The sequence below is a fragment of the Dromiciops gliroides genome, chromosome 4 (genome assembly GCF_019393635.1).
Source record: "Dromiciops gliroides isolate mDroGli1 chromosome 4, mDroGli1.pri, whole genome shotgun sequence".
In the NCBI taxonomy this organism is placed as follows: domain Eukaryota; kingdom Metazoa; phylum Chordata; class Mammalia; order Microbiotheria; family Microbiotheriidae; genus Dromiciops; species Dromiciops gliroides.
The window spans coordinates 245,571,507-245,585,529 of NC_057864.1; the positions used below are offsets into that span (position 1 = coordinate 245,571,507).

General features: G+C 48.2%; 1 protein-coding gene across 14 annotated transcripts in view; it reads left to right on the forward strand.

Annotated features, from left to right (window-relative positions):
• The window catches only part of PPARD (peroxisome proliferator activated receptor delta), an 81,147-nt gene extending 67,558 nt beyond the window's left edge, over nt 1-13,589 (forward strand). For 13 of the 14 annotated variants that reach the window (XM_044003896.1, XM_044003897.1, XM_044003898.1 and 10 more), the window contains 5 exons: nt 5,156-5,307; nt 7,031-7,169; nt 8,995-9,197; nt 9,479-9,929; nt 10,896-13,589. In XM_044003896.1, coding sequence (XP_043859831.1) covers nt 5,156-5,307; nt 7,031-7,169; nt 8,995-9,197; nt 9,479-9,929; nt 10,896-11,143 — 1,193 coding nt within the window. In that variant the 3' untranslated portion in view covers nt 11,144-13,589. The remainder of the gene's footprint in view (nt 1-5,155; nt 5,308-7,030; nt 7,170-8,994; nt 9,198-9,478; nt 9,930-10,895) is intronic. The other variant, XM_044003910.1, reaches the window with a different exon arrangement.
• The last annotated feature ends 434 nt before the right edge of the window (nt 13,590-14,023 follow it).

Genomic DNA, 14,023 nt, shown 5'->3' on the forward strand with positions numbered 1-14,023 from the left:
CAGCACCTGAGCTCAGTCTCAAAAGCCTTTAGATACAAGGTTGTACAAAGTGAGGTAAAGGTAGATATTCCCTGTCCACACTACCAGGCTAGGACACCTCTGATAGGGAGAGAGATAATTAGGAGTGGATTAAACAAATACATCAATTAAAAGGACTTGGTAAAGTAACCATGGGCTGCCTTTGCCATCTGAGATCGGGATGTTTATGATGGTCCCTATCTTGGTGACTCATTTGAATGTTTACAATTAATTCAGAGGGTCCATGTATTTAGTGATATGGTTAAATAAACATGAGGAGCTGAGGGCATTTCAGGTCAAAGTAAATTCTGCTCTTTCAACTAGAGAAGACTTCCTGGTAGAGGTAGGATCTTTAGAAGTAATTAGGAAGCAGACATGACAAGCTCAAGGAATGTATTCAAACATGGGACATGATGGCTGGATGATTCAGTGGATAGAGCTTTGGGCCTGGATTCAGGAAGACCTGAGTTCAAATCTGGCTTCAGACACTGGCTGTGTGACTGTGGACAAGTCACTTAACCTCTGTTTGCATCATTTTCCTAATCTGTAAGATGGGGGTCCTAATAGCACCTATCTTCCAGGATCATTGTGAGGATCAATCATATTTGTAAACTACTTAGCACAGTGCTTGGAACATAGTAGGAACTATGGCATTTGTATTACTGTTGCTGGTATTGTTATTAAAACTTAGGTGTGGGAGGCAGCTAGGTGGTGCAGTGGATAAAGTACTGGCCCTGGATTCAGGTGGATCTGAGTTCAAATCCAGCCTCAGACACTTGATAATTACTACCTGTGTGATCCTGGGCAAGTCACTTAACCTTCATTGCCCCACAAAAACAGCAACAGCAACAACAAAACCTTAAGTGTGGAATGTTAGAATTATGAAGAGACTTAAAGATTACTTGCTCCAAATACCTCATTTCATAGAGGAGGAAGTTAGCTGACATTGATATAGTGACTCTAACAGAAGTCTTAAAAAGGGAAATGACTTGCCAAGGGTCACAAAGCCGGTTGGCTGCAGAGAACTTCGGTCTTCCCCAGCCCAGGGCCTGGGTCTACAACATCAGCCATTTCAGAGGTAGTACTGAGTAGTTGGGGGAAGAAGAGGTTGTATTGCTTTCTTTGATTAAACACAAAATAAATGGACCGAAGAGTGTTGTTCAGTTGTTTTCCAGTTGTATCCGACTCATGTGGGGTTTTTTTGACAAAGATACTGGAGTGGTTTGCCATTTCCCTCTCCAGTTCATTTTAGGGATGAAGAAACCCAGGCAGACAGTTAAGTGACTTGCCCAGAGTAACACAGCTAGTGTCTGAGACTGGATTTGAACTCAAGTCTTCCTGACTCTATGCCTGGTGCTCTATCTACTGTGCCACCTAGCTGCTAGATAAGAGAATAGGAGGAGGCAATGATGAAGGGTCACGGATAAGTCAACGAGCATTTGTTTAGCATCTGCTGTGTTCCAGGCACTGGCATTGCTAAGCAATAGAGCGTAGATTTAGAACTGGAAGGGACCTTGGAAGTTATCTGGCATTTGTTGAGGAACTTGAAGACCAGAGAAGCCAAGTTATGCAAGAGCCTACAGGTTAAGTGAGCGGCACAATGGGGAGCTCAACCCAATTCCAAATCCATTATTCTTTCCTTAAGCTTAACAGACCAAATCTAGAATGCAGGAGCATCCTGAGGTAGAGCTCAGTGTAATAAAACTAGAGCCCATTTCTCAATGCAACGTGCTAACAATCACTTGGTGGTGAAGAATCTTTAGAATTTGGTCATCATTCACACAAGACTAGCCATGCCAGCAGTGTCACAGTCAAAAAGGACACTCAGAGTCTGATCCCTCAGTTCTTCATGCCCTTCCTCCCGCAATACATACACACATACACTAAAAGGGAACTAAGGGTGCTAGTTATTTTTATCTTTACTTAGAAGCCAGTAGCTCAACAATTAATTCATTTTCAGCTCCATTTCTCCACTGGTGTTCAAGTAATATCAATGTGATGTCAAAAGACTGAGGAGAAGAGCCCCAGCAGATTTGTGGCTAGACATAGATAAGAATCTCACAGAATGAGTGGGCGTGATTGGGCTAGGATCTGTATTGAAGGGAGTGTCCACATGGATGAAGTCGTAGATCTCTTGGAGTGTTAGAGTGGGATTCCATTATCAGTGCAGCATAAACATTAAAGCCAGGTCAGTGACTGAAGGGAGAATGGAAATACTTTTCTTCAGGAAATGCACTGGACTCCTCCCCTCCCTTCCTCCCTGCCCCGCTCTCTCAGCTGCTCAGACGAGGCCAAAACGCACCTCAAGTAAAACCCTCCCAGAATGAAATATAACCATGACACTCTCTCCCTTGGCATGGCACTCTCCATCAGACATCACTACAGGCGTCTCTTGACTCTCAGCATCTGTTTTTCGGCAAGATTTATCACCTGAGGATCCACTTTAGATTAGTGCCAGCCCCTTTGATGATGCTGTGAAATGCCCCCTTTTTATCTTCTGGGCAGCTGGCAGGGAACTGACACATGCACTCCTCAGAATCTTGCCTTCCTCCTCACTTAGGCTTAGTCCCATTTTCTCCTTTATTGTTCTTATATCTCCAAGTCCCTAAAGCAAGGGAAGCAGGATTAAAGGGGCAAGGGGCAGAATGGATCCAAGGAGGATCTAAGCCTGAGGAAATTGGTGGAGAGCTCCTGATCCTCAGATGCAGAGTTCTTAGAGTAGGCTTTGTGGGGTGATCAAGGGAAAGGAGGGTACACGACCCATGTCTTTGCAAAACTCGAGTTCTACTGAGGGAGATTAAACAGGCGTGGCACGTTGACAAGAGCAACAAACAGACCTGTGCCAGCAGCTGGTTAGCTTCCTAGGCAAGAGCTAATAAGTATTCTAGAGCCAGGATAAAGGGCATAGATCATAGTCACAATTGGACAGGCTGAGTCTGAGGGAAGAAGGCACACAGGGGCATGAGTATTGTGCTCCCCTTCTTATTGCAAGGCACTCTGGAGCCGCTGTGGATAATACAAAAGGATTAGAAGATTGCTACAACCTGAGGTAGAGTTCTGGAGTCAGGAGACCCAAGTTCTAATCTCAGCTTGCCAACACTTCTCCTCTCTGGGCCTCAGTTTCCTCCTCTGTAAGATAAGGTAGTTGATGTTATTTAGTCATTTGGTCATGTCCAACTCGTGACCCCATGGACCACAGCATGCCAGGCCCTTCTATCCTCTCTCTCTTGAAGTCTGTCCAAGTTCGCAACACTATTCAGCTCATCTTGTGCTGTTCCCTTTTCAAGCCTTCAATCTTTCTCAACATCGGGGTCTTTTCCAATGAATCCCATCTTCTCATGTGACCAGAGTATTTAAATTTCAGCTTCAGTATTTGACCTTGCAGTCAATAAATAGAGTTCTAAGTATTGACTCATTTTCCCTCCTCGCTGTCCAAGGAACTCTCAAAAATCTTCAGCACCACAGTTCATAGTCCACAACTCTCACAGCCATACGTTCTGCTGGACAATGCATGGCTTTGACCATCCCGACCTTGGTCAGCAAGATGATGTCTCTGCTTTTCAGCATGCTCTCCAGATTTGCCATGGCTTTCCTCACTTCCTTCTTGGCCATGGCCACAGTTGCTGTCTACAGTGGTCCTTGAGCCCAAGAATAAAAGGGTGAGAAAAGCAGTTCTGAGGCATAATCTCAAAAAGGACAGGCTATCTGTTCAAATCCAAGGCAAATCATTTGACATCACAATAATACAAATCTATGCTCCAACCGCTGATGCTGAAGAGACCAAAGTTGATCAGTTCCATGAAGACCTACATCTTCAAGAAATAACACCCCCCCAAAATGTGCCACATCCATCAGAGAGGAGTGGAATGCTAAAGCAGGAAATCAAAAGATAATGGGAATAACAGGCAAGCTTGGCCTTGGAGTACAAAATGAAGCAGAGCAGAGACTAATAGAGTTGTCTAGATGACTCACTGGTGATGGCAAACATTCTTTCAACGTCCCAAAAGGCAACTCTATACGTGGGCATCACCACATAGTCAATATATTTTTTTTTTAAGTGAGGCAATTGGGGTTAAGTGACTTGTCCAGGGTCACACAGCTAGTAAGTGTTAAGTGTCTGAGGCCGGATTTGAACTCAGGTACTCCTGACTCCAGGGCCGGTGCTCTATCCACTGCGCCATCTAGCTGCCCCCCACATAGTCAATATTGCAGCCAAAGGTGGAAAAGCTCTATACAAGACCTGGAGTTGGCTATGGCTCAGATCGTGAACTTCTTATTGCAAAATTCAGATTTAAATTGAAGTAGGAAAAACCATCAGACTATATGACCTAAATAACATCCTTCATGAATATGAAGTGGAGGTGATGAATAGATCTAATAGATTAAGTCTGGTAGATAGAGTATCTGAAGAACTATCAACAGAGGTTCACCATATTGCACAGAGGAAGGCAACAAAAAATGTTCCAAAGAACAAGATAATTGATAATCTTACTCAGACTCTGGGTCATGTAGCTCAGGAGGAGACATTCTCTCTCCCCCATCTGTACACACACACTTACATACATACGTATATACATATACATGTCTATTGCCCACTGATGGAATGTGTCACACTCAAGTGGATAAATATACTGCCGTGTACCTGTCTGCAAAAAATAAAATAAGCTAGTTGAGCCAAATGATTTCTAAGGCTCCTCCCAGCACTGGCTTGCTGTGGTCCTATGATAAGCAGGGTCCTCTTGACCAGAACACCCCAGCCAGAGAAGGCCTGGAAACCCATTGTGGCTTGGGATTGATTTGATTTACGAGGCAGACAGAAGTCCTGCCCCAAACCCTGTAGCCCATGTGGGTAACCCACTCTGACCTTCCCCATCAGACCCTGGCTTCCACAAAGCAAGCAGCACATCCCCAAACTTTGTAAGGGTCGGATGCAGCTGCAGCACTGGAATGGAGCCCTCGTCTGATAGCTCTCCCCTCGTCCTCCCCAAACAAAACCAACAGCCTCCAACAGAACCTCTGCTCCAGACCAACTACATGAAGAAAGCAGTGGCCTGTCCCTTTCCCACCCACTAGGTTGTGTGTGCTGGGTGTCGGTCACCCAGCGTCTGAAACTGTGTTTTGTGTCCTGCCCCTTTAGACCTTTCTCAGAGCTCCTCACCATCGCTGTTGGATCAGCTGCAGATGGGCTGTGATGGTGCCCTCTCCGGAAGCCTTAACATGGAGTGCCGGGTCTGTGGGGACAAGGCATCGGGGTTCCACTATGGGGTTCATGCGTGTGAAGGCTGCAAGGTATGGCTGGGCACTTGGTGTGAAAAATGTCAAACCCTTCCAATGGGGCATTGAGGAAGCTGGGAGTCATTAAGGAACCAGTGGGGGGGGGGCAGGGCTCCAAATGCTGCTGGCTTTTGCCTGCGCTTCATGCAACCCCCATCCCAACTATAGTACCCTTGGTCACCTTGTCAGGTTCTGGTGGCAGATTCAAGATTAAGGCTCTGGGAAAAACGTTCCTAAAGGTGGCTGTTGAGCCCACTGGAGGGGAAGGGGGTGAGGGTGGGTCTGTTCTCCAAGGTCTAGTCCTCCTTCTCGTCCCCTGCTGGCCATCTGTGGTACTGGGCCGCCTCCTCCTTTATGACCTCCTTTGGTCTCCTGGGCTTCCTGCGCCCCCTGGAGACCTCACCTGACATGACAGCAGAGACATAGTGACCACCTTGCTGAGCCAGTGAGTCAGTGAAAGATTCAAGGCTTCCTCTGCCTAGAAATCTGAAAGCCTAGGAAAAAATTGGAAAGAATTGGAGTGTATTTTTTGAGGCCTGCCCTACTTTTATCCCTTTTTCTGAGATTTTTACAAACTAAATGTACCAAATATGGTACATTTCTGTGCAACCCAAGTTATATATAATACATATTAAGGTAAATTTGGGCTATAAAGGATTTTTTAAAGCATTTTATATATTGCCCTTAAATTTTTTTCTTCCATTCCATTAAAAAAACCCAACACCCCAAACCCTGACCCTAACCAATTCTCTCCCCCACTTGAAAACTTGTAGAAATCTTACATTTCTTTTCCCGAGGTGGCTTTAGCATGTCTGAACAGGCAAGCATAGCGTTCTCAATGAACATTCTCATTCAGTTCAATTCAGCAGACATTAAGAATCTGCTACTGGGGGCGGCTAGGTGGCGCAGTGGATAAGCACCGGCCCTGGATTCAGGAGTACCTGAGTTCAAATCCAGCCTCAGACACTTGACAATTACTAGCTGTATGACCCTGGGCAAGTCACTTAACCCCCATTGCCCCGCCAAAAAAACAAAAACAAAAACAAAAGAATCTGCTACTCTGGGGCAGCTAGGTGGCACAGTGGATAGAGCACTGGCCCTGGAGTCAGGAGGACCTGAGTTCAAATCCGGCCTCAGACACTTAACACGTACTAGCTGTGTGACCCTGGGCAAGTCACTTAACCCCAATTGCCTCACTTAAAAAAAAAAATCTGCTACTCTGTATTCAGGCACCATGGCAAGTGCTGGGAATACAGAGATAAAAAGAATGACTTGAGATATATCTTCAAAGTTAAGAGCTTGTAATATCTTGGGGAGGATTTGGAATGTGTGTGATACATAGGATCCCCTGAAGACTATGATAAGGGCAAGGGAGAAACCCAGGCTGTGCTCTGGGAGCATCTGAGTAGGGACCGAACGCTTCTAGTAAAAGGGACAGGAGAGATGAAGCTTTGTGCTGGATGGGTTGCTTTAGCTGCCTGTTGGAAGAAGGTGGCAAATGATACAAATAAAAACCCAGAGGACCCCAGCCCCGTCCCACAAAGGGCAAGGCTGAGACTGAGGACTTAGTGGTCCCGACCCGGAGTCCTGTGGTTTGGAGGGCTGGAGCTGGGCATGGTTCTTCCACAAGCCTTTCTTCAGCACTCCTCTACCTCTACCTCCCCCGCCCCTCCTAGCCCTGTGTGAACACAAGGAGGACACTAGGCCCGTAATGCCTCTCTCTGCTCTGGCCCTCCAGGGCTTCTTCCGAAGGACCATCCGCATGAAGCTCGAGTATGAGAAATGTGACCGCAGTTGCAAGGTCCAGAAGAAGAATCGCAACAAGTGTCAGCACTGCCGCTTTCAGAAGTGTCTGTCCCTGGGCATGTCTCACAATGGTGAGATGGGGTAACACAGCAGCTGTGGGGCTGCACTGACTAGTGAGTGCTGGTGCTCAGCCCTTCTGGGCCCAGCCGAGCCGAGCTAAAGGCTTGTGTTGCTCCAGGCACAGAGAGCACATGCTCGGGCTGGAGTGAGTGATGCTAAACCACAGAATCTCAGCGATGGCAGCTATAAGCTCAGGTCTTCTAGAATAACAGGGACAGAAACAGCATCCCCTTCCCTACTTATCCCCTATAAGTGGCCACCAGCCATCACATGGAGACCTCCCCTGACAGGGAGCTCCAGAGGGAGGACACTAGGGTGAGGGGGCGGGGATGGCAGCAGGGACAGTACTTGGAGCCTCCCAGCTCTAAGTATCTTAACTAGGCCAGAGGAAGTGTCTCTGTGGTGGGGCAAACTTATCTTCTCAGGTTCTTATTGTAGAATTGACAATACGTGTGGATCATACTGGTAGCCAGGCAGGAAAATGACAGAGGACTTGATCCCTAGAATTTATCCATTCTTTGGGGACAGTGCCCTGCACATAACAGGAGCTTAAGAATCACTGTTCAGTGAACTGCCAGGGCTTCCTCCCTGCCCATAAATAAGGCCCTCCATTCAGGGGCAGGTCAGCTCCGTGTTCCTCTGATTCAATTCAAATCAACAAACATTTAATGTGTACTACCTGCTAGTTCCTAGGGAGTGAAAGAAAGACAACAGTGAAGCATTCCTTGCCTTGAAGGTGCTTACTGGTCCAACGCCACACCCCAGAGCAGGGAGAACTAGAGTCATGTGGACCCCTCATGTTTAAGTCCATTAAGAGACGTGGCCTGGGGGGCAGCTAAAGGTGGCACAGTGGATAGAGTACTGGCCCTGGAATCAGGAGGACCTGAGTTCAAATCTGGCCTCAGACATTTGACACTTACTAGCTGTGTGACCCTGGGCAAGTCACTTAACCCCAATTGCCTCACCAAAAAACAAAACAGAAGCGTGGCCTGCCCTCATTGCCTCCCCGCTAGTTACCTGCTTGTGTTTTATTAAAGGGAGAGCAGTTCCCGAATGTTTCCTCATCTGCTTTACACCTTGGGTTTCTGTTGTGTATGTCACGAGTAACTGTCCCCTAGTCTGATTTTATTACGTGGGTGACAGCGATCATTTATTTTCTTCTAAATCTTCCTTTCATAATCATTCTCCTGTTCCACTCCTCAGGCCTTAGGGGTTTTCCTGAGAGACTTTTAAAATAAACCAATTCTTTCTCTCTAGTCTTCCCAACTCTAAGTTTCCTTGACTTCCATCAGAAGAAACCAGTTCCTGAACCTCTTCTATGATTTTTAAAAGGAGTACCTGACAATAATAACATAGTGTTTTGCAGTTTACAAAGTGCTTTCATGAGCATTCTATCACCTGAGCCTCATAACAGTCCTGTGAAAGGATTATTGTTCCCACTTTATAGATGAGGAAAGGAAAGCTGAGAGCTTGGGTGACCCGGTCCAAAGAAGTTTACCAATGCCCTAGACCAGGGTTCTTTCTGCTATAGCAGGTGACTGTCTCCTCACAATCTGTCCTGGACACCCAGGTCAGGAATCGGGCAGATTCCAGGCCAGGACTAGCCGGCTGTACGTCACATAAATTACCTCTTTAAGCCCTGTAGTGGGTTTCAGTTCTCCAAAGCTAGAAACAGGGAACAGCTCCCACTCGGCTCAGGGCTTTGCAAACAACAAACAAACAAACAAATGGTGCTCGGCTGGCAGCGAGAGGTTCACAGTAGTGTATGGGCACCTACCCAGGAGGCAGTTTAGGGATAGACTCTCCCAGTGACCCTGTCTTGTTTCCATGTACCAGCAATTCGCTTTGGCCGGATGCCAGAGGCAGAAAAGAGGAAGCTGGTAGAGGGATTGACCGCAAGTGAGGTGAGCGGGCAGAATCCACAAGGAGCTGACCTAAAGGCTTTCTCTAAGCACATCTACAATGCCTACCTGAAAAACTTCAACATGACCAAAAAGAAGGCCCGGGGCATCTTGACTGGCAAGGCCAGCAGCACGCCTGTGAGTATAGCACCAGGGATGTGGCTGTAGAACCAGCCATGTCTGGGAATCCTCTTTGGCAGGGGGATGGAGGTGGAGGGGGGTGCACTGCTTCCTGCCTGTCCCTTCTAGAAGTGGGACTTCATTTCTCTTTCTTTTTTCTGGGTGTGGACAAGGGAGTTGGGGAGGCAAGGAGTCCAGTGGGGAGGTGTGGAGTTCCCATGGGTACCCCCTCCTCACACATATACAAGGCTTCCACATCTAACTAGGGCTGGGGTGGGGGGTGTGCTGGGGTTTTGTAGCCCTTTGTGATCCACGACATGGACACGCTGTGGCAGGCAGAGAAGGGACTAGTCTGGAAGCAGCTGGTGAATGGGCTCCCCCAGTACAAGGAGATGAGCGTGCACGTGTTCTACCGCTGCCAGTGCACCACGGTGGAAACAGTGCGCGAGCTCACCGAGTTTGCCAAGAGCATCCCCAGCTTTGTCAGCCTCTTCCTGAATGACCAGGTGACCCTACTCAAGTATGGCGTCCACGAGGCCATTTTTGCCATGTTGGCCTCCATTATGAACAAGGATGGACTCCTGGTAGCTAATGGCAATGGCTTCGTGACCCGGGAGTTCCTCCGAAGTCTTCGCAAACCCTTCAGTGAGATCATCGAGCCCAAGTTTGAATTTGCTGTCAAGTTCAACGCCCTGGAACTGGATGACAGCGACTTGGCCCTTTTCATCGCTGCCATCATCCTCTGTGGAGGTGAGAAACTGGGGCCTAGATTTATTGTCGGAGGCCAGCCCTATCTCTTTAGGTTTGGAGGTCATGAGCTCATAGGCCTAGAACTGGAAAGGACCTTCCAGGTCATATGGTCCTGCCCCCTTATATTACAGTTAAAGAAACTTGGGTCCATAATGGTTAAGTAAAAGTGACTTGCTTGAAGTGACTTCCCATCCTGGTGGGGAGGGGGTGCTGAGATCTAAGCTCAAGTCCTCGGAATTCCATGTCGGTCATTTTCTAGCTGCTCTATCCTGGGCCAGGGTTCTCCTTCCCCTCCCTCCTGAGTCCACTCTGTCCCTTCCAGGGATTGAGCTGTTCTCTTCAGAGGAAGACTGATGCTGATAACTTAGCTCCCATTTATGGGTCCAAAAAGCCTATACCCCGCTGCTAGCAGAAAGGCTGTTCAGCCTCACTATGGAAGGATGGGTCACAATTATAAGTGATCGCTCCAATTGTAAAGCATTGTGTGTATTATCACACTTGGTCTTCACAACTGACCTGTAAGGTTTGTGATGCTTGGATCAGCCCCATTTTGCAGGTGAGAAAACAGGCTTGGGGCCATGAAGTCACTTGCCCAAGGTTCCATAGTGATCAAGTGACAAATCGGAGGTTCCCAACCTACATTTTCCCATTTCAAGGCCATTTTCCTTTCATTCTGCCATGTGGCCCACCACCCTGCAGGCTAAATTCAGTCTTAAGTGACTGCTTTCAAATCCAATTCAGAAAGATTCCTGGTACCTCCTTGTCTCCCATACAAGCCAAGCAGCTGGCAGTAATCTCAGATGTACACGGAAAGGGAGCATAAGGGTATTGCCACAGCACAGGAAAGGCTAGGCAAGCCACCTGGAGAGTACCATGGAGATGGCCACCCCCCAGGACAGCAACGCAGGTGCAGGGTGGAGATGGCCACCAAATCCCCATCCCCAAACACTCCCTTCTCCTCCATAGATCGCCCTGGCCTCATGAACGTCAAGCAAGTGGAGGAGATCCAAGACAACATCCTCAGAGCCCTGGAGTTCCACCTACAAGCCAACCACCCTGATGCACAGTACCTCTTCCCCAAGTTGCTGCAGAAAATGGCTGACCTAAGGCAGCTGGTGACGGAGCATGCCCAGATCATGCAGAAAATCAAAAAAACTGAAACAGAGACCTCACTGCATCCGCTACTCCAGGAGATCTATAAGGACATGTACTGAACCCTGAGACAAAAGAGCTGCCCAGGGTGGTCTAGGCCACATGTGAGCTATCCAGGTACTAAATACCCTGGTGCTGAAGGACACATGGTGGGCAGGCCTGAAGGAGCACTGCCCACATCTCAATTCCGTTGACTTTGCCCAGAGGCACTTGGCGTTGCTCCGGGAATAGTCCAAACTTACACTTGTGCTTGTGTGCATGCTTGTGCATTCGCACGCATACACGCACATACACACACACACACACACACACACACACACTCTCTCTCTCTCTCTTTCTCTCTCTCTCTCTCTCTCTCTCTCTCTCCTCCCTTATCCCTCTTTGTCTGTCTCTCAGAACCAGGTTTGTATTATTTCACCAGCAGACACTAGAACAGGCTTCTACTTTTTTCCATTTGCTGGATGAGGCCTGTCTATTCCCTCTGTTCTACTAGGACAGAAAGGGGGAGGAGGTGCCAAGCTTCTCAGGCTCTTGTTTCATAATGTAAGACTCATGTGTGAGACATCCCAAAGAAACACTAAGCTGGGTATAGGCTCTAGGCCTCCTGTGGCCCCTCCCAGCCTTTAGTGATTGACAAGATTCCATTCCCCTTTGGAACCCTATTATGCCATTAAGCTGTCTCCAACTTCCTCTCCAGGTCTCCTGAGAAGTTGGGGGGATGAGGTTGGGAGTGGTGACCCTTTGGAAATGGGAAGAATATTTAGCCCAGAAGAGGGGCACCCAGCAGAGACCCACGGGAATTCCTTGCACTGCCTTGGACTTTGTGAATAGCTATCCTGGGGTCAGTTACGGACTTTGGCAACAGGCCTCATCGATGCCTAGTATCGTTTCTATTCTTTTAACTGGTCTTCCATGTTGGTGTTTAACTGCAGCCTCTGGTGCTGACTGACATGGGGGTTGGACACTAATATTCCCCCTTCACCCTGATGTCCAGGAGGAGGGCTGGTGGGGCCTCTCTGGGAGCAGCAAGCCCCGGTGTTTGGGGAGGGTTTTAAAAGATGAACCACAGTCCTGCCTGGAGCAGGCCTTAGGGCTAATCCCATCTTGAAGGCCAAGAGTCCCAAGACAGGAGACTAGGTCAGGCCTTCTCCCTCCCACTGTGACAGCTGGTGGGATACAGCCATGTCACCCTCCTCCCCCACATTTCATTACTAAGTCTTAGCACACACTACCCTGCCCAGACTCTATAACCAGTACCTAGATGTCTCAAACAGAGTTTGAGCTGACCCTTCCCCCTTCCTCCTAGGGTATGGAGAAGCTGGTGCTGGCTCCCCAAGTCCTTAACACCCCCTCCTGCACTCCCAAGAGCCACCATACTGGTACCTACCCCAAGCACTGAATTCACTTTAATCACAGGTTCCATCCCCTTCCCTTAAACAGCACAGAGCTTCAGGGGCCACACAGGGCTCCCGGCTCCTGGGCTGCTAGACTGGCTGAGCTGCATTCCCTTTGCTTGAAAGGGTTTAAACAAGAAATTCCAAGTGAACAGGGCATTTCTGTTGACTCAGCAGCTGCCCCAGCCTGCCCAACACCAGATCACAGGGGCCTAACTGAAAGAGTTGGTGACTGGGCAATGGCTCACTGCCCTGCTGGGCCCCGAGGAGGTCATACCAGCTTGTTTGGACCAGCTCCACATCTGGGTGCCTCATACCTGGCCTGTCCCTCACACTCCCTACCACCAGGAGAGAGGTCAGGGCCATTTTTTAAAACCGTAGCTTCTCCTACCTTTGAGGTAGGTCCCAAGGTCTAGGGCACAGTCTAGGACTACTCCTAGGAAGTCATACCTAGAAACAGCAGACCATCCATTCCAACTCCTAGAGGGGGAAAATTATTGGCCTAGGGTCATATGGGGAAACCTGGGACTGGAACCAAGGTGGGGGAAGGGTCAAAGCTGGGCTCCTACAGACTAGAAGACAGTTGGGAGCACTGGCGGTGGGGCCTCTCAGGCTGCTGGCAGCCTTGGGTTAATCAGTTGTGTGTGTGGTGGGGGGAACAGATGAGAAAAGGAAGAAAGGAAGTCCCAGCTACTTTACCCTCTCCCTGTTCTTTATGCTTTTTTTGGGAGGGGGAGGAACCAGACCACCCCATCCCTTCTTTATTCTGTCTCCTCCAAGTCCTCCCCTGGCTTGGGTTTGGGGTCAGAAGTGCCCGAGGCAGGACCTCCAGGCTCGCCCCTCCCCATGCCTCAGGGCAGGCGCCCTGGAACAGCTTTGCACACTCCCCGGGAGGGCCCTGCCCTTGCCTGATGCTGTGAAGGAAGACACTGTGCCTGACCCTCCGACCTTTCCCTCCCTCAGCCCCCACCGTGCAGATGCTTGTGTCATAACAATCTCCAAAATTGAAATGTATATTTTTGCTAGGAGCCCCACCTTCCTTTGTTTTTAATATAAATAGTGTACACAGATTGATGGAACTCTAAATAAATGGGAATTAAATATTTAAGAGCTGACTGACCCTAAACTGAGTTTGTCCTCTATAGTTTTGTTGGGTTTTTTTTTTTCCCCTCTGGGGCTAATTTAGTATTCTCTGAGCTTTCCTTCATTGCAGGTCTCTGGGGGAGAAGGAGGCTGAAAGCTCTTCATCCAGCCTTCCCTTCCACGACTTTCCCTGAGGGTAGAATCCATTCTATGGATCTTGTTCAAGATTTCTATCCATCCTGCTGTTTTCAGCATTACAACTTTATGCACCATTAGACCTCTGTTAGGGGCATAAGACTATGGGAAATACAGAGTGGTAGGTAGAAAAACAAGGCGAACACCTATAAAACAACTAGAGAATGATACAAGATTACAAATCTCACCTCCTGTATCTTTGAATGTTTTTACATCCTTCAGTAGGTGCTCAGCAGTTCCATGATGAATAAGTTCCTCTTGTTCAAATTT